This window comes from Nycticebus coucang, chromosome 3 (genome assembly GCF_027406575.1).
Source record: "Nycticebus coucang isolate mNycCou1 chromosome 3, mNycCou1.pri, whole genome shotgun sequence".
In the NCBI taxonomy this organism is placed as follows: Eukaryota; Metazoa; Chordata; class Mammalia; order Primates; family Lorisidae; genus Nycticebus; species Nycticebus coucang.
In genome coordinates this window covers 154724445-154749882 of record NC_069782.1, presented here as the reverse complement: position 1 = coordinate 154749882, position 25438 = coordinate 154724445, and the positions used below count along the sequence as shown (strand labels likewise).

Sequence of the window (25438 nt, the reverse complement as noted above, 5' to 3'; positions counted from 1 at the left end):
CTATGCACATCATCTTGGATAACTGTCTCCGTCACTCAGTAACAGTCATGCTCACAGACACAGCCATGTATCTGGATTAAAGCTGCCAGGGCTCATTGTCACCCAAGGATGAGATGAGACGTAGGCAGGCTTTGGACAGGTCAGTGGTGGCCCTTAAACTTCCCTTGAGCCATGTCCTTTAAAAATCTGCCAAACTTAAAAATCCTATAGCATGTAATTTTCCCCATAAAATGCTTTAAATTACAGTCATGTGTTGCTTAAGGATGTGGATAAGCTCTGAGGAATGTATTATTATGTGATTTTGTTGTTGTGCAAACATCATGGAGTACATTTAAAGTCTACTACGCATCTAGGCTCTATGGTAGAGTCTATTCTTCCTAGGCTTCCAGACTCTGCTGAATACTGTAGGCAGTTGTAACACAATCATAACCATCTGTGAGTCTAAACACAGAAACGGCGCAGGTGCACTGTGGGTCTCTCACCGTGAATGGAGCTTGCCAGACTGGAAGTTTCTCTGGGAGAGTCAATGGGTGGGTGGTGAGTGAGTGGGATTTCCTAAGACATTACTGTGCATTACTGGAGACTTTATAAACACTGGATACTTAGGCTATACTAAATTAATTAGAACAGTAAAGTGATGGCCATATCACTGGGCCATGAAAATGTGTCAGCTTCATTATAATCTTATGGGAGCACTGTAATATATGCAGTCCACATTAACCAAAGCATTGTTAGATCACTACACATCTAAAAGTTTGAGCTGATAGGCAGGGCACTCCCAGCTGAGGAAGCCATCCATTATAGCCCTTTGAAAAAGCCACCTTCCCTAGAGCACCTCCACTGTGGTTCCCTTAGGCTGTGGACGCCGGGCCTCTGGCCTGGATTTCCCTGCTCCCACTGTCTCCTGGGCTTCATTCACATTCTTGCATTAGCAACATGGCAAAGGCCACTGTGGCAGACATTGGGGGTAGTAGGTGCTGAGACCTGCAGCCTATGGCTGTCTAAGTCCACCTATGGCTCCAGGCAGACCACTCAGTCCTGCTGGCTTTGTCTAGGACAAAGTGCTTTCCACTCTGGACCACTCCTCCCTACAGCTCCATGAGGCAGTCGGGGGCGGGGGGTTGGTGCTCTGTGGACATGCAGCAGGTGATGGAGCCATACCTGGAGCCCCAGTGGTCCAGCTCTTTGGCCCACTGCTCTGTGCAGCTATGTTAGCCATCCTCGTGGAAGATGCGCCGGGGGGGAGGGGGCACATGTGTGGGATTTTACACAGAGATGCTAACAAAATGATCACCAAATTATCCTCAGATATTCTAAATCAGTGTGCATATTAGGGTCTGAGCCATCCATGGCCCCTCCAATGATGGCTGCATTAAGAGACTGAAGGCAAGTCGGTCTTGTATTTCAGCCTTTCCTGACCCTGGTGGTGTTAGAAAACCCAGAGATGCGATTCTCTCTTCTGCTGGGTGTCAACTCAGGATACTAGTGCACGTGATAGGGCTGAAATTGTACAATTATTACCAACTCTCGGGCAGATAAACAATTCTATGCAAGAAGGAATCTTGGAGCCTAATGAACTAATAATGAACTTAGAGTAGAGGAGAATGGAATAAATGAGAGAAATGTTCTTAGACTGTGCTTGATTCAATGTTGTCAAGTATAGTGTGTGAGTAGGGGACCTCAGATGTTATAGCAAAGCCATATATTCTATTCTGTCCTTTTACATACGAAAATGTAACAATAATATCTCTTTTTGCCTAGGATTACGGGACAACCATTACGGTACAAGTAATCAAATTGCCTTTACAAATCTCCCATCTGATGTCACAGAGAAGAAATCTGACTTCACAGAGGTAACACACATTTGTAACTTCTAGGGTAGTCAGCAAAGTGCATTCAACCATAAAACGTAATTTCTGGCCTATTCGTGATGTGATTTCATTTTATTTTATTTAGTCAAAAATTGAATTAATGCAGCAGAAAAATCTAACCACCAATGACTCAAACTTGTTATGTTAAAGGATGCACTATATATTTAATTATTCTTTTCAGTCCTTACCCACAATTTGTAAGTTTGAAGTATCATAAGAAAATTGATCTCAATTTTAAACCAACATTAATCTGCTGGAGAGAAAGAAAGAGAGAGAATGAAAGCTAAATAGCATTTTGAAAGTGGGGAAGAGGGACTTTGAAACCTAACGCTAGCACTGGCTGTTATACCTGCAAGAAGTGTCAGTGGTCTGGTACAGGAAAGAGAATTAGAGGTCATATTTACAAAATGAAGTGTTTCAGATTCTAGGGCAGAACTCCATGCATGGTGGTACATGTCAACTTTTCACATACCAGGCTCTATCTAGTTGACTCAGTCATTCCTTCCTACACCCCTGGGAGGTAGGATGGTCTCATCCTTGTTTTGAAGATGAAAAAATGAAAGCTTACATAGGTGACTTGCCCCAAATCTCACAGCTTGTGTTAGCTGTGCACTTGGGGCTTCTGTTCTTAACTTGCTCTGAAGGACTGTGGTGGGGGAAGGCTTATCCAGTTAACAGAACTTATAACACAGACTTCCTTGGGCAGTGCCTGTGGCTCAACAGATAGGGCACTGGCCCCATATGCCAGAGGTGTCAGGTTCAAACCCAGCCTGGGCCGAAAGCTGCAAAAAAAAAAAGTTGTCCAAGGTCTTACAGTTGACGAGGCGTCTGCAGTCTGTCATAGGTGCACATTCTCACACCAACTTTTGTAACTCTAAGAGAGACTGCCATGGAAAGAATCAATCAGATGAAACAACAAAGATATCTTTTAATTTTTTTAACTCAAAATGCTTGTCTTAGTTATTACGTTGATTTAGGTTTGCATTTAACAAAGATCAACACTTCCCTCAAGACCTCGGGCCCAAAATCCCACAAGATACAGGAAGGATGCTATTTTGGGTCCTGAGATTTAGTCATCAATCTTTAAAGCCCTTTCTCCATGGCAGCACCGAACTCACTGTCTCAAGGTGTAAAGATGCATGGCTGTAATTAATTGTTCCCTGGGAGCAGAAGCACAAGCTCTGGTTTTCAAGAAGAAGATCAGAAAATGAGTGGGAGGAGCAGTGGATCCTGGAGAGCCGTCCCTGGGAGATGTGGCTTAAGAGGGGAAGAGACTGAGTCAAGTGGAGGGTTACAGGGGTGATACGGCCGAGGTCAACTGCTACTCTTTTTAAGATAGCAAGAGACAAATTTTCCCACCTGTTTTTTTTTATGCTAGGCTGGCAAATTTCAGCATTTTCCTGTTGATGTCAAAATTAATCAGAGTTTGGTCACTAATGATGATCAGATCTTTGGGGCCACGTGACTGGATCCCAGTGACACACCCCCACACTCACACATGGTCACTATCTGTGCCCGAGTTAAATGGCTCCTGCAAATCAAAACTCCTGAACATGTGGTCTGGAATTACCTGGATCACATAATTAGGTCAGTTGTGTGACTTTCAAATTTCCCTCCTAACTTTGAGCTTTTAAATCTTATCCCCATGCGTGTGTTCTAAGGCTGCTGTAAGATGATGAAACACATCAGCCGATGCCCTGCCTTCTGACTGATAAATCTCTGAATTCCCTTTGGGGTGTACATGAGATTGATCACTCTCCTTCCAAAATGCACTTAGCTGAAGGTCCCTCTTCTGCTATATGATTATTTAAAAGGAGTAAAATATGGAAGAATTCTTTTCTTAAAAAAATAAGTTTAATTTCCTCATAAAAGTGATGGCAACCCCTTGCAGAAATGTGGGAAAATACAGAAATATATAAAATAAGAAAATATTTATAAGTACATTTTTCCGGGTGGCGCCTGTGGCTCAGTCGGTAGGGCGCCAGCCCCATATACCGAGGGTGGCGGGTTCAAGCCCGGCCCCGGCCAAACTGCAACCAAAAAAATAGCTGGGCGTTGTGGCGGGCGCCTGTAGTCCCAGCTACTCGGGAGGCTGAGGCAAGAGAATCGCGTAAGCCCAAGAGTTAGAGGTTGCTGTGAGCTGTGTGATGCCATGGCACTCTATCAAGGGCCATAAAGTGAGACTCTGTCTCTAAAAAAAAAAAAAGAATATTATAAGTACATTTTTCCTTATTTCTCCCATGCATTTTCAATATAAATGGTAATACGTATCAAGTTGTATGGCCCTCTTGTATTACATAATATCCCATCAGAAGCAATTTTCTGTGTTTGTAATTTTAGTTTTTAATTTCTGTGAAATATAAGATGTGGTTATGCATACCATGATTTACTTAGTCACTCCCCCCTTTATTCTTTTTTTTTGTTTTTTAGACAGATTCTCACTCTTTTGCTCTGGGCTATAGTGCCATGGCATCATAGCTCCCAGCAACCTCAGACTCCGAGGTTCAAACGATCCTCTTGCCTCAGCCTCCTGAGTAGCTCAGACTTCAGGCACCCACCACAATGCCTGGCTAGTTTTTCTATTTTTAGTAGAGATGGGGTATCACTCTTGCTCAGGCTGGTCTTGAACTCCTGAGCTTAAGCAATCCACCCATCTGGGCCTCCCAGAGTGCTGGGATTATAGATGTGAGCTACTGTACCTGGCCTGCGCCTCCGTTTACAAAACAGTGATTCTTAGTTGTTACCAGGAGCTGGGGGAAGCAGAGAATGGGGAGTTATTATTTAATGGGTATTGAGTTTCAGTCCTATAAGACAAAAAGAATTCTATTAACGGATGGTGGTGGTGACAGTTGTGTGACATCATGAATGTATTTAATATCACTGAATTGTACACTTAAAATGGCTAAGATGGCAAAATTTATGTTAAGTGTATTTTATCAGGAGAAAAGACAATGGGGAAAGATTATTCTTTCCAGCCTTTCACTGCTGTATATCACACTGCATGTAATCCTCTTTAGTAACTGCGCAGCAAGACAAAAGTTGCACTGTGAAGAGTGAGAAGAGCTCAGATTCTTTCATTTGTCTTAAAATTGACTTTCCCGGTTGCTATGCACCAGCGTGAATGTGTACATCCTGAACGCTCCTCCACTCAGGATCAAACGCCGGGAGGCTGACACATTACCCAGTGCTGATGGTCTTAGATTGATGAAGCGAGGTAAAGACAGGTTTGCAGCGAATGTGGGGGTGGCTGCCGAGTGTTCTGTGGGGAGATGGACCCAAAAACTCCCTGAGCAGAGATGGCTGCAGACTGCGTGGCAGCAGTGGGAAGGATGCAGGTTGAGGGCAGAGACGGCTGCAGGCTGTGTGGCTGCAGTGGGAGGACGCAGGTTGGGGGCAGAGACGGCTGCAGGCCGCGTGGCTGCAGTGGGAGGACGCAGGTTGAGGGCAGAGACGGCTGCAGGCTGTGTGGCTGCAGTGGGAGGACGCAGGTTGAGGGCAGAGACGGCTGCAGGCTGTGTGGCTGCAGTGGGAGGACGCAGGTTGAGGGCAGAGACGGCGGCAGGCTGTGTGGCAGCAGTGAGAAGGACGGAGGTTGAGAGCAGAGATGGCTGCAGGCCGAGTGGCTGCAGTGGGAGGACGCAGGTTGAGGGCAGAGACGGCTGCAGGCTGTGTGGCTGCAGTGGGAGGACGCAGGTTGAGGGCAGAGACGGCTGCAGGCTGCGTGGCTGCAGTGGGAGGACGCAGGTTGGGGGCAGAGATGGCTGCAGGCTGTGTGGCTGCAGTGGGAGGACGCAGGTTGAGGGCAGAGACGGCTACAGGCTGTGTGGCAGCAGTGAGAAGGAAGGAGGTTGAGAGCAGAGATGGCTGCATGCTGTGTGGCTGCAGTGGGAGGACGCAGGTTGAGGGCAGACACGGGTGCAGGCTGTGTGGCTGCAGTGGGAGGACGCAGGTTGAGGGCAGAGACGGGTGCAGGCTGTGTGGCTGCAGTGGGAGGACGCAGGTTGAGGGCAGAGACGGGTGCAGGCTGTGTGGCTGCAGTGGGAGGACGCAGGTTGAGGGCAGAGACGGCGGCAGGCTGTGTGGCAGCAGTGAGAAGGACGGAGGTTGAGAGCAGAGATGGCTGCATGCTGTGTGGCTGCAGTGGGAGGACGCAGGTTGAGGGCAGACACGGGTGCAGGCTGTGTGGCTGCAGTGGGAGGACGCAGGTTGAGGGCAGAGACGGGTGCAGGCTGTGTGGCTGCAGTGGGAGGACGCAGGTTGAGGGCAGAGACGGGTGCAGGCTGTGTGGCTGCAGTGGGAGGACGCAGGTTGGGGGCAGAGACGGCTGCAGGCCGTGTGGCTGCAGTGGGAGGACGCAGGTTGAGGGCAGAGACGGCTGCAGGCTGTGTGGCTGCAGTGGGAGGACGCAGGTTGAGGGCAGAGATGGCTGCAGGCTGTGTGGCTGCAGTGGGAGGACGCAGGTTGAGGGCAGAGACGGCTGCAGGCTGTGTGGCAGCAGTGAGAAGGATGGAGGTTGAGGGCAGAGACAGCTGCAGGCCGTGTGGCTGCAGTGGGAGGAAGCGGGCTGGGGGCAGAGACGGTTGCAGGCCGTGTGGTTGCAGTGGGAGGACGCAGGTTGGGGGCAGAGACGGCTGCAGGCTGCGTGCCTGCAGTGGGAGGACGCAGGTTGAGGACAGAGACGGGTGCAGGCTGTGTGGCTGCAGTGGGAGGACGCAGGTTGAGGGCAGAGACGGCTGCAGGCTGTGTGGCAGCAGTGAGAAGGACGGAGGTTGAGAGCAGAGATGGCTGCAGGCCGTGTGGCTGCAGTGGGAGGACGCAGGTTGGGGGCAGAGATGGCTGCAGGCTGTGTGGCTGCAGTGGGAGGACGCAGGTTGGGGGCAGAGACGGCTGCAGGCTGCGTGGCTGCAGTGGGAGGACGCAGGTTAGGGGCAGAGACGGCTGCAGGCTGCGTGGCTGCAGTGGGAGGACGCAGGTTGGGGGCAGAGACGGCTGCAGGCTGCGTGGCTGCAGTGAGAAGGACGGAGGTTGAGGGCAGAGACAGCTGCAGGCCGTGTGGCTGCAGTGGGAGGAAGCGGGCTGGGGGCAGAGACGGTTGCAGGCCGTGTGGTTGCAGTGGGAGGACGCAGGTTGGGGGCAGAGACGGCTGCAGGCTGCGTGCCTGCAGTGGGAGGACGCAGGTTGAGGGCAGAGACGGCTGCAGGCTGTGTGGCTGCAGTGGGAGGACGCAGGTTGAGGGCAGAGACGGCTGCAGGCTGTGTGGCAGCAGTGAGAAGGACGGAGGTTGAGAGCAGAGATGGCTGCAGGCCGTGTGGCTGCAGTGGGAGGACGCAGGTTGGGGGCAGAGATGGCTGCAGGCTGCGTGGCTGCAGTGGGAGGACGCAGGTTGGGGGCAGAGACGGCTGCAGGCTGCGTGGCTGCAGTGGGAGGACGCAGGTTAGGGGCAGAGACGGCTGCAGGCTGCGTGGCTGCAGTGGGAGGACGCAGGTTGGGGGCAGAGACGGCTGCAGGCTGCGTGGCTGCAGTGAGAAGGACGGAGGTTGAGGGCAGAGACAGCTGCAGGCCGTGTGGCTGCAGTGGGAGGAAGCGGGCTGGGGGCAGAGACGGTTGCAGGCCGTGTGGTTGCAGTGGGAGGACGCAGGTTGGGGGCAGAGACGGCTGCAGGCTGCGTGCCTGCAGTGGGAGGACGCAGGTTGAGGGCAGAGACGGCTGCAGGCTGTGTGGCTGCAGTGGGAGGACGCAGGTTGAGGGCAGAGACGGCTGCAGGCTGTGTGGCAGCAGTGAGAAGGACGGAGGTTGAGAGCAGAGATGGCTGCAGGCCGTGTGGCTGCAGTGGGAGGACGCAGGTTGGGGGCAGAGATGGCTGCAGGCTGTGTGGCTGCAGTGGGAGGATGCAGGTTAGGGGCAGAGACGGCTGCAGGCTGCGTGGCTGCAGTGGGAGGACGCAGGTTGGGGGCAGAGACGGCTGCAGGCTGCGTGGCTGCAGTGGGAGGACGCAGGTTGGGGGCAGAGATGGCTGCAGGCTGCGTGGCTGCAGTGGGAGGATGCAGGTTAGGGGCAGAGACGGCTGCAGGCTGCGTGGCTGCAGTGGGAGGACGCAGGTTGGGGGCAGAGACGGCTGCAGGCTGCGTGGCTGCAGTGGGAGGACGCAGGTTAGGGGCAGAGACGGCTGCAGGCTGCGTGGCTGCAGTGGGAGGACGCAGGTTGGGGGCAGAGAGGGCTGCAGGCTGTGTGGCTGCAGTGGGAGGACGCAGGTTGAGGGCAGAGACGGCTGCAGGCTGTTGGCTGCAGTGGGAGGACGCAGGTTGGGGGCAGAGACGGCTGCAGGCTGTGTGGCTGCAGTGGGAGGACGCAGGTTGAGAGCAGAGATGGCTGCAGGTTGTGTGGCTGCAGTGGGAGGACGCAGGTTGAGGGCAGAGACGGCTGCAGGCTGTGTGGCAGCAGTGAGAAGGACGGAGGTTGAGAGCAGAGACGGCTGCAGGCTGTGTGGCTGCAGTGGGAGGACGCAGGTTGGGGGCAGAGATGGCTGCAGGCTGTGTGGCTGCAGTGGGAGGACGCAGGTTGAGGGCAGAGACGGCTGCAGGCTGTGTGGCTGCAGTGGGAGGACGCAGGTTGGGGGCAGAGACGGCTGCAGGCTGTGTGGCTGCAGTGGGAGGACGCAGGTTGGGGGCAGAGATGGCTGCAGGCTGTGTGGCTGCAGTGGGAGGACGCAGGTTGAGGGCAGAGACGGCTGCAGGCCGTGTGGCTGCAGTGTGAGGAAGCGGGTTGGGGGCAGAGATGGCTGCAGGCTGTGTGGCAGCAGTGAGATGGACGGAGGTTGAGGGTAGAGAGGGCTGCAGGCTGTGTGGCTGCAGCAGGTTGGGGGCAGAGACGGCTGCAGGCCGCGTGCCTGCAGTGGGAGGACGCAGGTTGGGGGCAGAGACGGCTGCAGGCTGTGTGGCTGCAGCAGGTTGGGGGCAGAGACGGCTGCAGGCCGCGTGGCTGCAGTGGGAGGACGCAGGTTGGGGGCAGAGACAGCTGCAGGCTGTGTGGCTGCAGTGGGAGGAAGCGGGTTGGGGGCAGAGACTGGATCACGGGCTTATTCTGCTACAGGGATGGAGCAGCCCCCCTTGAGTGGCCAGGATCTGGTTTCTCTGGTCACGCCCTGCTTGTCTCTTACTTCAATTAATGAAATTGTGCTCATCTTAATAATAGCTCGTAAGGCATAAAAAGTTAGAAACAATCTATAAAAAGCATCAACGATGAAGGCAGTTTCCAGCACTACTAAGTCAAGTTTTAAAATTTAAAAGAAAGAAATAACTCAAAGTAGCATCTATGAGAAAGAAAATGTTAGGAAAATAACTAAGTGTGCAGCGGTGTGAAGGCTGAGAAACGGGCGGCTTACTCCCACAGCCAGGCATGAGCCCAACTGTTCATTCACCCTCTCTCTGACGTGAATGTTCTCCTTGAAATAGAAGGTGATTTTCCTCTTCCTTTCCTATCAAATCTTGTGTCATTTTATTTTAGATGAAAGAAACCTCTTTGCATAGCCGTGTTTAGTTAACCCAGTATAAAAGGCTGAAACGGCTTAATTTGGGAAGATATTTGATGTAAAAGTCGTATGACTTTCTTTTTTTTGTAGAGACAGAGTCTCACTGTACCGCCCTCGGTAGAGTGCCGTGGCGTCACACGGCTCACAGCAACCTCTAACTCTTGGGCTTACGCGATTCTCTTGCCTCAGCCTCCCGAGCAACTGGGACTAAAGGCGCCCGCCACAACGCTGGGCTATTTTTTTGTTGCAGTTTGGCCGGGGCTGGGTTTGAACCTGCCACCCTCGGTATATGGGGCCAGCGCCCTACTCACTGAGCCACAGGCGCTGCCCCAACTCATATGATTTTCTAAAGAAAATTTGCGTAGTTCAAACAGTAATAGGCTGACTTAGGAACCCTGAATGACGCCTCCTTCCCTTCTCTTTCTTGATTTCCCAAACTCAGAAGAGGGACTGGACCCAGAGTGATATGTTGTAATCTGTTGTAGGGTGAATTTTGTCCCTCCCCACCCCATCTAAAAAAAAAAAATTACTCATTGAAGTCCTAACCCTGGGACTCCCTCAGAATGCGATTGCATTTGAAGATTTGTTCTTTAAAGAGGTGATTAAAATTAAGTGACTGGTAAGATTATCAGAAGAAAAGATTAGGACCCAGGCCTGGGACAGAGGGAAGACGATGGCTAGCCATGTGCTAGCCAGGGAGAGAGGCCTTGGAAGAAACCGACCCTGCCAATACCTTGATCTGAGACTTTCATTTCCTAGGACTGAGAAAGTAAACATCTGTTACGTGAGCCTCCCACACTGCGCTGCTTTGTCACAGCTGCCCTAGCAAGCTAGCACAGAATTTGAAGAGGTTGTGTCTTACCTTTAATGATTTGATGGGCCTCAAATCATTAGGAAATAGGATTTGACACATAGAACTTCCCATATAGGAGTGTTGTGTATATTGAAGAGCAAAGAGCCCCCCATGTTTCCTTTTTCCTTTTAAATTTCTCTTGTTGTCTGGGGCTTTTTTCTACATGCTGGAAAAAACACAGCCCCTGACACACAGTAGGAGCTCAAATAAATGTCAGAGTAAATAAACAAATGCTTTGACCGTGGCTGCATGAGTATCAGAATTTGCACCTAAAAAATTATACTATTAATAATTCTACATTCCATCCATAAAATTTCAATGTATTAGATACATAATGTTATTTCTACTTATGCAACTCAGATAAACTCGAATGCACTTTTTAAAGTCCATGGAAATGTGGTATAACTTTGATATCAAGACCCTTCCTTCCCCTCTAGATTTGATTATATCAGATATCCACTGACTTCTACTGGACCCTAGTAGAGTAAGACCCTCAGTTATGTCATGTGCTTGTATTTTGAGAGGCACTTTCGTGTACTGCACCGTTTTTTTATCTCTACATATTTCCTATGAGGTAAAGAAGGCAAAAAGATTTTTTTTTAGAATGGGATGCTCCCAGGAATGGCGTCTCCCTGACGCACTGCACGATTCCAGGTTTTCAGAAACAATTCCAATACATGCCACTCATTATTGTTGTTTCCTCATCCGTTTGCATCTGACGGTGGCAAAATCACAGTCGCCCTTGCCAGGCCCCAGGTGATGAGATGGTGGCTGATTCCTTATCCCGTCCTTTGGCCTTCTGGGTCCTTCTGGAGTTATGCCCACACCTGAACTCCCCCAGCACAGCCCGGGCTTCCCGCGGCACCTGCAGCCCTGGCTGTGGCTGTGAGTCGCCATCTCAGGGCAACACTGCCTGAGTCAGGGTCTGTCCCAGGCTGAGATGACATTGTCCATTCCTAGCAAGATACCCCTTATTTATACGAAGACCAAGGCTCTCATGAGATCCTGAGCCCAGAGGGTGGGGCACCCTCTTCATGTCAGAGACCACAGTGTGAGGAAGCCTGGAGTTTCCACCAGAATCACCCTGGTGTTCTCCTGGCTCTGCAGCTGTGGAAGCTGAGGCCCTGTCCAAGGTCCTGTAGCCAGTGTGGGTGCCCCTGGTTCAGGGCCCCCAGGAACCCAGTGCTCACCCAGCCTCCTTTGTACCAGACCACGTGGATCAGTCACCTGGGAGCTGATTATAAACACAGCTTCTGAGCTGTATCTCCATAGATCCTGATGCGGCCAAGGTCAGGGAGGGAGGCGTCCAGAAATCTGCCTTTTTCCCCGGATGTTTTCTACGTGGGTAGTCACTGGTGCTGAGTTTGGGATATGTCATACTGTCAAACAAGACCCGTACTGCAGTCTCCAGGATGGGTATTTGTTTTTCCTTCAAAGATCAGTGTCAAGAGTTCCTACCGGGTGTGACTATGCACCTGTAAGCTGCATGGGAACAATTATTATGGGAACTAAATTTAACTAAAATAGGAAGGACAAGCAAAATAGGCACCAGGTGCACCTCGGTGACAAATGCCGTGGGGGAGGGGAGGGAGATGCCACAGCAGCACGGCCGGCCACCTGCTTTAAAACACATGGATGCCTCGGCCGTCTTGCCAGGGACGCTGCCTTATCTGCTTGGGGGTGAGGCTTGGGTGTTGGGGTTTGGATGAGCTCCCTGGTGGCTGAGACCCCCAGCAGGAGGTCCTTCCTCCTACAGGCTCCCAGCAGAGCCTGGGTTCCAGAAACCATGCACAGTATGAGCTGCAGGGTGAGGTGGGACTTCAGCTAATAGAGGAGGCCAGTGTCCCTACCCTTGACTCAGTGCTACCGCACTGACCGTCTGTTTGGGGGGGGAAAATGTAACCAGGGATATTTTGACTATTTAAAAAATGACGTAAATTTTAAAATGACTCTCCTATCCATTTCTTCTTCTTTGTTCATCTCCTGTTATCTTTGGAACATTTGGAATATTGTTTTAAAGACATGTGGCAACTTCCCATGTATCTTTAAAAAAAATAACCACCTCTAAGATGATGATGTTGTCATGAAAAACAAACCCAGCCACCTTCCCCTGCCTGACAGTAAGGACACGACGCCCCTCTGGTGGCTCAGATCACACACGCTGGTCCTCCGACAGCCAAGGGGACTCCAGTGTCAGATGTGACATTTAGTTATTTGAGTAAATGAATATTAATCCGGCCCGAAGGGGGGGAAAAAAAAAACGCTATGTTTGCTTATCATATCTCAAGAAAAGTGTACACCCGGTATACAGGCCCTTTCCCTTCAGAAAGTATTTTCTTAAGATAACCAGCAATCCCATGACTCCATTTGTGTTTCTCAAAGTGTGCTACCCCACCACCTACCACAGAATCACCAGGATTCAGGTTGAAATGCAGATGTCTGGGCCCCACCCAGGATGTGCAGAATCAAAATGTCTGGACCCGAGAAGCCTGCGGTTGCAGTATCCTGAGTGAGTCCCGTGCTTGCTGGGGTTTGAGAGCTGTGGCTATAGGTGCTGAGCACCCCAGTGATATGTCCAGGCATCCAAAGCAAAGATTTTTTGTAAGCAGCAGGGCGTAGTAGCTCCCAGAGCCCTGGCCTGAGCATGGATCCCATGCGGTCCCCATGCAAGCGTTCCTTTTAAGCATGTGGGGGCCCGCACCTCTTTAGCATTCACTAAGTACTGGGGCGGAGTCAGCTTTCCGTGTCATTTTCTGCAGTGCTTTATACATAAACATAATTATAAAAATGAGGACAGAGAAGATTCTTCTTCCTGGTCTTGACCTGATTAGATACTTTCTTAAAAATCATAACGCTCTTTCGGACACACTAGCACCTCCTGCTAGGACAGACAATCTACCAATTAGAAAGAATGAAACTTCTCAGTCATTTAAAATACTGGACAGAAGCCCAGCCTGATGGGACTGGTCACAGAAACAGCAAAATGCATCTGTCTTGCTCTGATCCCCCACCCATTCTAATGAATGAGATCCTCTGATTGTCACGGTTTTCATCTGGGCAAGCTTGCAAGTTTGGGCATTTGGATTTCTATAGTTTTGTTCTCTGGACTTTGATTCCTGTGATGCCAAGCAGCAGGGCATGACTGAATAAGTCTAAACCAGCAAAGGTGGAGGACTTCCAGGCGGACTCGGGCAGAAGAGGCTCCCTATAATCACATTCACTGTTCCCTCGCAGCAGGGCTGACGCTTCTCCCATGTAAACCTGTACCCCAAGTCCAGCCCACCTTCAGAATTACGCCTTTTCTCCCCATGGAGGCTGTGAACCTATATTTTGGGGCTCTGGGGTTTGGTGGCAGTGATTATCAGAACTATAATAGGTAATTCCTTTGGGCTCATCATTAAATAAACTAAGAAAACACACTCAGTGGAGAAAACCCATTCATTGGGCAGTCTGGTGTTTCCAGAACATGTAACTTTTCATGAACAGATCTGGGTTTCCCGCCCTTCTGGGAAGGGCCATCTCCCTCAGTGGTGGCATCAGGTGTATAGTAAAACGCCTTGGATGAGAACATCTGAGTGTCATGACCAAGTTCTTTGGTGCCCCGGTGGCAATCACAAGGCAGTTGACTGCCCACTTTCCAGTGGACAGCTTGAATAATCCGGGTCTTTTTCCATTTGCAGGAGACTCTGGCATCGCCAAACACTAAGATGACCTCATCCCTTCTCATTTCCCAGCTAATCGATGAGAGTAAATCAAGAGACAATGGGGCCATGTTGCCCCTGCCATGCATGGCCATGCGGCCTCCTACACGTCACCTGAAGCCATCTCTGGCGAACCGCAGCGGCGTCAACATCCACAGGGTGTTTGCATTACTTCCGGGCAGATTAGGAATCCCGACACCATCAGAAGAGCGAGGACCTGAGAGAGAACTGCCACCCAAAGAGGAGAACCCCTGCAGTGGTCCCCAGAAAGGGTTTGCATCCATCACCATCACAGCCAGGCGTGTGGGGCCCCCGGCCAGCGCCCTGGTGTGGGGGACAGTTGGGGGTCCACTGTGTCCCAAGTGCAGAGCCCAGGACACCTTGCTCCAGGAACCCCCAGCTGTGGCTGAACATGCCTATTCACAGCAGCACACACAATTCTCCAGAAATGGCTCTGTGATGAGGCTGAAGGTTCCTGAGGCCCATGCACAGCTGTGTGAGGGACACGAGTACTGGGTCACCCATGTGGACGACAAAGAGACCAGCTTTTCTCCAGACGTCCCACCGTCGGAAAAGGGCCCGCTAGTGTTCAGTTCCTGTGTCCACCTCAGGGTGTCTCGGCAGTGTCCGAATTCAGCCTACTACTTAGACAAGCCTCTCTCTGTCCCTGTGGAGCAGCCTCCGGTTGCTGGTCCCCAAGTGCACAGATCTGTCCTGTCGCTCACCCTCAATTGTAGTTCCCACCGGTTAACAGCAGGTGGGGTAGACGGCCTGGTGAATGGAGAACCAATGGGCAGGGCCCTGAAGCAGGAGCTCACGGAGGGGAGCCAGGGCCTCCTCGGCAGGCGCTGGAACCCAGGTGTACTGGAAAGCCACTTGGCAACAGGAAACCCATCAGTGGGGCAGGTGCATCTGGGCACTACCACGTGCCCTTGGAGTGGCTCCCCTGTGCTGGAAAACACAGTGTTTGCAGATGTGGGAACTAACCAGGTCACTGTGAGCAAACGGGCAGAGAACCAAGTGAAGCACCGTCACCCCAGTGGTTGTGCCAACCAGCTCTCCATTCACATTCCTGGCTGGAGTTACGCAGCAGGTGAGTGACACATCCACCCAAAGTGGGGATGTTCGTGGACATGCCCTGCCTAGGTGGGTCTCCTCCTACCTGTCCCTGGTAGGAGAGTCTACTGAGAGTTGCTATGGCCTGCTCTGCTCCAAGTGGACTCCCGATAGCTCAGTGTGGTAGCTATCCAGTGGGTAGATTTTCTTAGGTGAGACTTCTGTGGGTTAGAGACCTTCCCCCAAATTTTTGTTTCCCATTGTACCAGACCATATGTAACGAGTAGGAAATGACAGCCCCAGGGAAAGTTAATGTACACCATGCCTGGATTGCTCTCCTCAACAGATGAGAAGAACAGAATGCCAGCCAGCCCCAGATGTTTCATCACTCTGGTGCAAAACATCTGCATATTTGGAAGTGTTCAAAATTCTACACTTTTTACTTTTCAATCACATAGTTGGTATTTATGAGTTAGCCTCATAAAGATCATAAGATCCTAGACCACAGAGTCCCGCAGTGCAGGGTGTGTGTGTGTAGTAATTATAGGACATTTTCTAATTGGCCAAGTCGGGGACTCTCCGTGCCAAACAGCAGCACAATAGTCTCTCTATGTGGTTGTGTCTTCTGGGACAACATGGTCTAGATTTGTTCCTGTTTCCACAGCCAGGCAGATTCCCCAAGGTGGGCGGCCCTGGGGACCCTTCACCTTTCTTGGGGAGTCAGAAGAAGAAAGTCAGCCTTTTGGGAAGGAAAGAGACCAGATTTCCTTCTTTCTCTGTGTGAATTTCTGATTTTCAGCTTTACTTTCTGTGAGAGACTCTAGCTTATGAATTTGTGGCTTTCCATTTGGAGAATATATGTAAAGATAATAGTAGTAAAATGGAAAACACAGTACAGGCATGATGATTTTCTGGTGTAATTTTTGTCCATTAAAGCTTTATTAATTAATAAAAATGACTGTACGACATTGAGAGTATAATGTGCATAGACATTTTAAATGATGTAATTAATTTTAACAAGTGTGCATATATTGAATGCTCAGAGAATTTTAAGGCAATTTTGACATGACTTTCAGATTGATTAAACCATTGCAGTGTCCAAGTCTTATAGACTTATTGCAAGAAGGGAATATGTGAGCAGCCATCAGCGTTTCCAGGAGAAACCACACTTTAATGTTTAAAGGGATAGCTGCAACTCAGCCCTTCAACTTCCATGTTGACGAAGATTCTGGAAACATACAACCTGCATGGTTGTTGCTACCCCAGTTGACCAGGCCTTGTGAAACAATAATGTGGGTTTATAGTGCTTTCCCCCAAGGACTCTTCAAACTAGAGCCAGATCTCAAACATTCATCTCGGAGGAGAGGACCAAGAATGGAGAAAATGCCCCCAGTTTATTTTTGGGCTTTGGTGCTGAGAGAATTTTTAATTGTGACTATGTGAAATGACTACTCTCATAAAAGATTTTCTTGGGCAAATAGTAGAAGTTAATTCTACATCCCAGGGGCCGACATCACTCGAATAACCATATATCCCAAAGATTCACTAGCGGGATCCTTGAGCAGCTCTGCGTCCTGAGGTCTCATTGTTCTGTGTGAGGAAAGAGTTGTTTCCGGAGGCCGGGGGAGCCCCGAGCTCCTTCTTTTAGAGTTGCTGGGTGTTCATTCTAGCTCCGTGAATGTGCACATGTGACATTCACTCTGATTGTTTCTTCATTTCAGTACCTAGAGCAAGCGGTAGACTGAGACTTCTTGAAGGTCCCTTCAAGTTTAAAAAAAAAAAATTCTCTGGTCTATTTGCTTGAGGTGGGATTTGGGCATCTGGACGCCTCAGTCACAAAGTCCAAAGCCACAGAGCCTTGGCATGCACGGACTGGGGCACTCACAGGGACACATGGACCCTTGTGCCGTCTCACTTGGAAACTAATTTTCAGTGGATTCATTGCTCAGGCGACAGGAAAGCATTGCTGCCCGCGCTGTAGAATTTGCTGTAGAATTCTCTCCTCGTATTTACAAGGACAGCTCGTTGATGCTAACGACCACAGTCTGTCCTAACAATCTGCATGATGTTTCTGGGGTGAGCTCACTGACCTTCAGTCTTGACAGAGACTTTTTAGCTTTAATACAAGAGCTTTCAGACCGTGGCAAGGCTCGTTAAAACCCCGAGGGACTGTTTAGATTTTCCTGTCTGAAGCTGGACTCTTATCGGAGGCATTTTGACAGCCTCCTGTGGTCACACTTGCTATTAGCAGTCTTCATACTTCACAGTCACTGAACCCGACTCTTTATCTGGCTTCCAAAATACCTCGTAAGCAGGATCCTCTGCAGGCCAAATTGCCGGCATCCAGCTGCTCGGTAGGTAAAGCCGTGGAGATTCAACAAACCTCCACAAGGCTTTCTTAGCCCTAGCCAGTTGGTCATTGGACAGAAAGTCTTACAGATTGTATTTTTGAATAAGCGTCTGGGATATACACCCAGGACAATTCCTAGGATTAGAGAAAACAGGATACTTCACAAACCCGCACAGTGCACACAGGCTGTGTCTCCCGAGGCACACATTCCGGTCGTCATGTGGGTTCCAATTCTTCTGTCAGGGCTGAGAATTCAGGGACCGTTTCTCTTCTTGGTCCCCTCCTCTGCCCCTGTATATTCTATGTCCACATCTCCACTGTTGGGAACACTCGGTCAGCACCAGGCAGGAGGGCATTGTATACATCCCCGCATCATAAGAAAAGATTTCATCACCATTAACGCTGTCATCATCATCATCATCTTATCCATAACAACAACACTATGTTCTGGGAGTCCTCGGTGCCAGACCCTGGACCAGTTTCCCTTGTTCTGAATCACTCCAATCATCTTAGAGAGACTATCATCAACCTTATTTTGCAGACAAAACCAGTGAGCCTTGAAGATTAAATGATTTGCCTGAGTCCACGTGGCCATTACATGTCAGGGCTGTGCATTTGGGCTGCTGTTCCCTTCTCAGTGACAGCCCTATACAGAGCAGTTAGGATGGAGGTGACTCAGCGGCAGGCCCCTTCTCCACTGTCACCACCAGAGACAGTATTCAAACACGGCTTGTGGACGTGTGCAGTGGTCTCACTATTTGGTGGCCAATTACCCTGCTAAATTCTATTAGGAGAGTAAACTGTAAGGTAATTCCAGATGAAATGTCATAAGCCACGCCACTTGACACAGTTAAAACTTATTGGCTTAGAAATCCTTTCCTGATGGAAATCCAGTTCTTCGTGGCCGTCTATGGGATAGATCCCGTTGATCCAAATGTTCTTTCCTCGCTGAGTGCAGATGCCTGAAACACTATTGATTTAGATATGTTACTTCTGCCAATTTTGTTTTGCATCTGTGGCCTAGATCTGAAGTTTGCCCCCCTCCCTGAGCTACCCAAGTAGATGGAGTAAAATCTTCTGATGCTGTTAGACGCTGGAGAAGAGGCCAGTGAACTTGATGTGCTCACACCCATTAGCCCCATGCATTCATGTTCTGGGCTGGACGCTCATGTTCAGACACCCTCACGTTCTGGTGTCATTGGTCTGAGGAGGCCCCAGTGGTAGTAAGTGTCACTGGTGAACAAAAATGTAGAGGATTGGAGGAAATCCTTGCCAGGTCACAAAATGAGGGCTGTGTCTACTTTTGTTCAGGTGGTACAGTCAGCCACGGTGGTAAGGTTTATTTCACTTGCATCACTCAAGAGAAATAACACATTATGTGTGCACCTGCCAAGCCCACCTCTGAGGGACAAGGCTGCATCAGACTCTTAGGGAAAATAGGATGCTTAACAAACATGTGCAGACTCTGCTTCCCCTTCCCATGGGGACTTTTTACTAGAGGAGCCAGAGGATTTTTGAGGAATCTCAACCACATTTTACAAATGTGATTTTTTTTTTAATGATCTAGAATTGAGCTTAGTAACCTTTTTTTTTTTAAGAAAGGGCCATATAGGAAATATGTCCAGGGCAGTGCCTGTGGCTCAAGGGAGTAGGGCGCCGGCCCCATATACCCGGGCCTGGCCAAAGACTGCAAAAAAAAAAAAAAGGAAATATGTCCAGCTCTGTGGGCCATATGATTTCTGCAGCAACTCTTTAATTCTGCTGCTGTAGTGCAAAAATAGTTATAGACAATGAGTAAATACATGAGTGTGGCTGTTGCCAATAAAACTTTATTGACAGAAACAAGCAGTGGGCCATATTTGACCTGCGGGCTGTAATTCACTGAATTCTGATTGACAACTCAAATAACTTCATTCTCCAAATTAAACTTTACCCTGTTTACTGACTTCTGACCAAGAACTCAAACAAATCCATTCTCCAAGTTAAACTTTACTTGTTTGCCAATGTTGCTTGTTAGATTCCATGGAAATCAGACCCTGAGGTGTCATTTCCAGGGAAGGATATTTATTGGAACTAATAGGCAGGGCATTTGAGGGGAGTGTTCTTGGCAGTGACAACTGTGGATGAGGAGAAGAGGGAGCAGGACCAGGCAGATGGCAAGGATGTTCTGTGGTGCAGTAGCCATGAAGGCCTCAGTCAGCCTCTTAGGGAACTCTGAATTCAGGATGGCCCTTGAGTTACTCCGAGTTGAGAACGGAGGGCCAAGTCCTTTATATCCCTTTGGGAAGGGTGTGTGACCTTGGGCAAGGCAGCTCTCTTCAGCCTGCCAATTGCTATAGGGTGGACTGCTGATGGCTCCCAGCAGCTGGGGAAAGAGGCCTTCACCCCAGCAGGGGACCCTATCACTGTTCCAGGGGTCCTTCAACTTGTAAACAGGGGGCCAGTTCACTGTCCCTCAGACTACTGGAGGGCCGGACTATAATTAAAAAAAAACAAACTATGAACAAATTCCTATGCACACTGCACATATCTTATTTTGAAGTAAAAAAACAAAACGGGAACAAATACAATCACACCGCCTCATGTGGCCTGCGGGCTGTAGTTTGAGGACCCCTGCTTGGCCATTCTGCCATTCAGTCTGCTTTTTGACCCCATAAATCCTCTGAAACAAGTTAAGGATCTTGTTAGGCTAGAAGAGGGGCAGGAGATGGGATCATGGACTATAGTCCTTTGCCCCTGTAGGAAGAAGATAGTGGATAATTCTACTCTCTCTTTCGATGTTCATTCATTCATTCAACAAATGCATATTAGACAATTGTCCTGGAATGGGAGTGGAGACTTGGATGGGGGCAATGGTGGAGGTGTTTGAAAGTAGTCAGATCTGGGGGTCTGTTCTGAAGGTAAGCCAGCAGTCTTTGCTGATGGGTCAGGTGACGTGGCAGCCCCTGGTGACTGGGACATGCCTACAGGTGTATCTGACCCCCTCCAAGTTTCCTGAGGCTGCCTCCACCTGCCAAGCTTCCCAGCTAGATGGCAGCTTACCTGCTGGTGGCTGCAGAACTGCACGTTCTCCATGGTCGATGATCAGGTAAACAATCCTATCATGGTATTTTCTCACCTTGTGTGAAGCCAGAAGAATTGGGCAGAATGAATTTTTGTGTTTTACTTTACTATTATCAGCAAGATAAAGCAGGCAGTGTTGGATTCAGCTGATGAATGGAGAGAGACTAGGACTCTTGGTATTTAGCAATAGCTTGAGGAGAGGCATGAGGAAACCAAGGCCAGGAGGCCAAAGCCAGCCCTCCACTTTGTAAGCAAAGTTGCACTGGAACACATCCCTGTGTGTTTATTTTCACATTGTTCTGTGACTGCTTTCATCACTAAATCAGAGTGGAGTGGCTGGGACACTCTGAGAGGTTATAGGCCTTGGGCCTACAAAGGTTAACATCTTTACTATCTGGGCCTCTACAGATGAGTGCGCAGCCCTCTGTCCAGGGTAGGCTGTCTGGGTGACATGGGGCAGGTCACTTTCCTGCAAGGTCTCTTCATCTGCGGAATGAGAGAAGTGGCTCTGATTATCTCGTGAGCTCATCTCTCCTAGTTAATTTATACATGTGGGGGGGCCTGTGATTGTCTGTCCTAGGAGCCGTCAGACGAGCCTGATTTCAGGGTGAGTCTTCGGAGGTTGAGAAGGGGTGACGCTCGGCCTCAGAGGGGAGAGCTCTTGCTTTCTCCGCCTCCTCCCCTGTGCTCTGGGTTCTCACTGCCTGTTCTGACCAGTCCCTTCCTGGCTCTCCCTGGTCCTCCTCCCACCCCTGTGGGCAGGTGCCCACTGCAGTCCCACCGCGGCTCTGTGCCTTTTTCCTTGTCAGCAGCAGAGCAGACACCTCTGTGCCACCTGGGGCTGTTGCTCAGTGGCGGGCGCACATGTCCAGCCCAGCACCTCCTGCTGGCACCCAGACAGCCTCTCTGCACTCACCTGACCTGATGCATCAGCCATGGCACCAGGCACCTACTTGTCTTGGGTGCCATGGTGCTGAAACAAAACTCAGGTCGGGCGGGTTGCAGCTTTTCTTTTTTTTATTTTTATTTTATTTTATTTTTTTATTGAATCATAACTGTATACATTGATATGATCATGGGGCATCATACACTCGCTTCATAGACCATTTGACACATTTTTATCACAATGGTTAACATAGCCTTTCCAGCGTTTTCTCAGTTACTGTGCCAAAATATTTACATTCTACATTTACCAAGTTTCGCAAATATCCCTGTAAGATGCACCACAGGTATGATCCCACCGATCCCCCTCCCTCTACCCACAACCCCCCCCCTCCCTTTCCCACTTCCCCCTATTGTTAGGTTGTAACTGGGTTATAGCTTTCATGTGAGAGCCCCAAATTAGTTTCATAGTAGGGCCGAGTACATTGGGTACTTTTTCTTCCATTCTTGAGATACTTTACTAAGAAGAATATGTTCCAGCTCCATCCATGTAAACATGAAAGAGGTAAAGTCTCCATCTTTCTTTAAGGCTGCATAGTATTCCATGGTGTACATATACCACAATTTATTAATCCATTCGTGGATCGATGGGCACTTGGGCTTTTTCCATGACTTAGCAATTATGAATTGGGCTGCAATAAACATTCTGGTACAAATATCTTTGTTATGTTGTGATTTTTGGTCTTCTGGGTATATGCCCAGCAGAGGAATTACAGGATTGAATGGCAGATCTATTTTTAGATCTCTGAGTGTTCTCCATATCTCTTTCCAAAAGGAATGTATTAATTTGCATTCCCACCAGCAGTGCAGAAGTGTTCCCTTTTCTCCACATCCATGCCAACATCTCTGGTCTTGAGATTTTGTGATATAGGCTAGTCTCACTGGAGTTAGATGATATCTCAAAGTAGTTTTGATTTGCATTTCTCTGATGATTAAAGATGATGAGCATTTTTTCATATGTCTGAAGGCTGTGCGCCTGTCTTCTTCAGAGAAGTTTCTCTTCAAATCCCTTGCCCAGCCTGCGATGGGATCCCTTGTTTTTTTCTTGCTGATGCGTTTGAGTCCTCTGTGGATTCTGGTTATTAAACCTTTGTCAGAGATATACCCTGCAAATATCTTCTCCCATTCTGAGGGCTGTCTGCTTGCTTTACTTACTGTGTTCTTAGCTGTGCAGAAGCTTTTCAGTTTGATCAAGTCCCAGTAGTGTATTTTTGAAGCTGCTTCAATTGCCCAGGGGGTTCTCCTCATAAAATACTCACCCAGACCAATTTCTTCAAGGGTTTTCCCTGCATTCTCCTCTAGTATTTTTATAGTTTCATGTCTTAAGTTTAAATCTTTTATCCAGTGACAGTCTATCTTAGTTAATGGTGAAAGGTGTGGGTCCAATTTCAGTCTTCTGCAGGTTGCCAGCCAGTTCACCCAGCACCATTTGTTAAATAGGGAATCTTTTCCCCACTGAATGTTTTTAATTGGCTTGTCAAAAATCAAATAGCGGTAAGTAGCTGGATTCATCTCTTGGTTCTCTGTTCTGTTCCAGACATCTACTTCTCTGTTTTTGTGCCAATACCATGCTGTTTTGATCACTATCGATTTGTAGTAAAGTCTGAGGTCTGGTAGTGTGATTCCTCCTGTTTTGTTTTTATTTCTGAGTAATGTCTTGGCTATTCGAGGTTTTTTCTGATTCCATATAAAACGAAGTAATGTTTTTTCAAGATCTTTAAAATATGACAGTGGAGCTTTAATAGGGAGTGCGTTGAAATTATATATTGCTTTGGGTAGTATGGACATTTTGATAATGTTGATTCTTCCCAGCCATGAGCATGGTATGTTTTTCCATTTGTTAACATTTTCAGCTATTTCTTTTCTTAGAGTTTCATAGTTCTCTTTATAGAGATCTTTCACGTCTTTTGTTAGGTAAATTCCCAAATATTTCATCTTCTTTGGCACTACTGTGAATGGGATAGAGTCCTTAACTGCTTTTTCAACTTGACTGTTGTTGGTGTATATAAAGGCTACCGATTTATGGATGTTGATTTTGTAACCTGAGACGCTGCTGTATTCCTTGATCAATTCTAGGAGTTTTGTAGTAGAGTCCCTAGTGTTTTCCAGATACACAATCATATCATCTGCGAAGAGCGAAAGTTTGATCTTTTCTGGCCCTATATGGATACCCTTGATCGCCTTTTCTTCCCTAATTGCGGTGGCTAAAACTTCCATTACAATGTTGAAAAGCAATGGAGACAATGGGCAGCCTTGTCTGGTTCCTGATCTGAGTGGAAATGATTCCAATTTAACTCCATTCAATATGATATTGGCTGTGGGTTTGCTGTAGATGGCCTCTATCAGTTTAAGAAAAGTCCCTTCTAGACCAATTTTCTTGAGTGTTCTGATCATGAAGGGATGCTGGATATTCTCAAAAGCTTTTCTGCATCAATTGAGAGAATCATATGGTCTTTGTTTTTTAATTTGTTTATGTGCTGAATTACATTTATAGATTTACGTATATTGAACCAGGCTTGACACCCTGGGATAAAACCAACTTGGTCATGATGTATAATTTGTTTGATGTGTTGCTGGATTCTGTTTGTTAGGATCTTGTTGAATATTTTTGCATCTATATTCATTAGTGATATTGGTCTGTAATTTTCTTTTCTTGTTGGGTCTTTTCCTGGTTTGGGGATCAGGGTGATGTTTGCTTCATAGAACGTGTTGGGTAGTCTTCCTTCTTTTTCTACATTTTGGAACAGTTTGAGTAATATAGGTACTAATTCCTCTTTAAAGGTTTGGTAGAATTCTGACGTGAAACCATCTGGTCCTGGGCTTTTCTTTTTAGGGAGGTTTTGTATACTTGATGCTATTTCTGAACTTGATATGGGTCTGTTCAACATTTCCACTTGATTCTGGTTAAGTCTTGGAAGGTGGCGTGCTTCCAAGTATTGGTCAATTTCCTTCAGATTTTCATATTTCTGAGGTTGCAGCTTTTCAATGTGCTGTCTGCACTTTCATGAAGTCTGTTCTTGTCACACTCCGTGCATTCCTGGAGGGCAGGACCCAGGTCTGCACCACTGGTGTTAACTTCTCTATGCTCAGCAGAGAGCCACAGAGCTCAGAGTGGGTGCTCTGGACCTACCTGCTGAATGAGGGCAAAGTTATGTTGATGACCCAACAAAGCCCATGCTGATGTCAGGGCCACTGAAATGTACCTTCTTCTTGTAATCCCTCTCCAGTGTGCATGCCCAGAACCTCTCTGGCAAGAAAAGGGTGGGGAGCCATGTAAGACTCACTGTTGAGAGGTAGGTTCGCAAAACTAAAGTGGAAGATCCCCACTTGATTTTAAAACTGATAACTCAAAATATTTGGGGAGAATGTCTCAAAATATTGTTTCCCTCTAGGAACTCAGTAGGGACAAGTAAGTGTTGTTATGGAACAGCTTTATTATCCTTCACATGGTCAAATTTAATGTCAAAAGAAGGGAAAACTTACAAGCAGTGTAGCAAAGTATTTTGAAGTGTTTTTAAAAGATCTTTTATCTGTTTAACTCTTGGTGAGTCTTGATGAGACTTGTGTCATTTCCCCAATAACCATAAATCTGATCTTCAGATCAGGCCCTAGAGCCTATCTGATGCCTGGAGGTTCCTCATTCTAGCCATCCCAGAGAGCTTCATAGAGAACGGGTTTTTTTCTCTTTTTTCCTTTTTTTCTTTAGTAATCTTTTCAAATGTATAAACAGGTATAACCCTAGGTATAATCCTATGGTTAGGACATAGTCACTCTAATGGGCCATTTGCTTGGGTTTGCCAGGAATAGATTAAGAAAAATGGACTCAAAGCATAAAGCAGGCTGACCAGATAATGGCTGGGTCTTTTAAATTGGGATACTGCAGATCAATTGAAAAACAGCAGTGATCAGGGTAACCTCGCAGAGGCACCGCGGGCCTGGGAAGGAGAGCCAGCCCGGTCTTATTTCAAACTCTGCTAGCTGCTTGCTGGTCCTTCAGGAGGTAATTTACATGAGGAACATTCAGCAATGTGGGTTCATAGTGGGGACTAGTCCCGGTACTATCTGGGCTGAGCT

At 48.4% G+C, this 25438-nt stretch overlaps 1 protein-coding gene across 6 annotated transcripts in view; it reads left to right on the top strand.

Moving 5' to 3' along the window:
- The window catches only part of C3H10orf90 (chromosome 3 C10orf90 homolog), a 245919-nt gene that overhangs the window by 151676 nt on the left and 68805 nt on the right, over positions 1-25438 (top strand). For all 6 annotated transcript variants that reach the window (XM_053586272.1, XM_053586271.1, XM_053586268.1 and 3 more), the window contains exons 3-4: positions 1762-1853; positions 13933-15046. In XM_053586272.1, the coding sequence (XP_053442247.1) occupies positions 1762-1853; positions 13933-15046 (1206 nt within the window). The remainder of the gene's footprint in view (positions 1-1761; positions 1854-13932; positions 15047-25438) is intronic.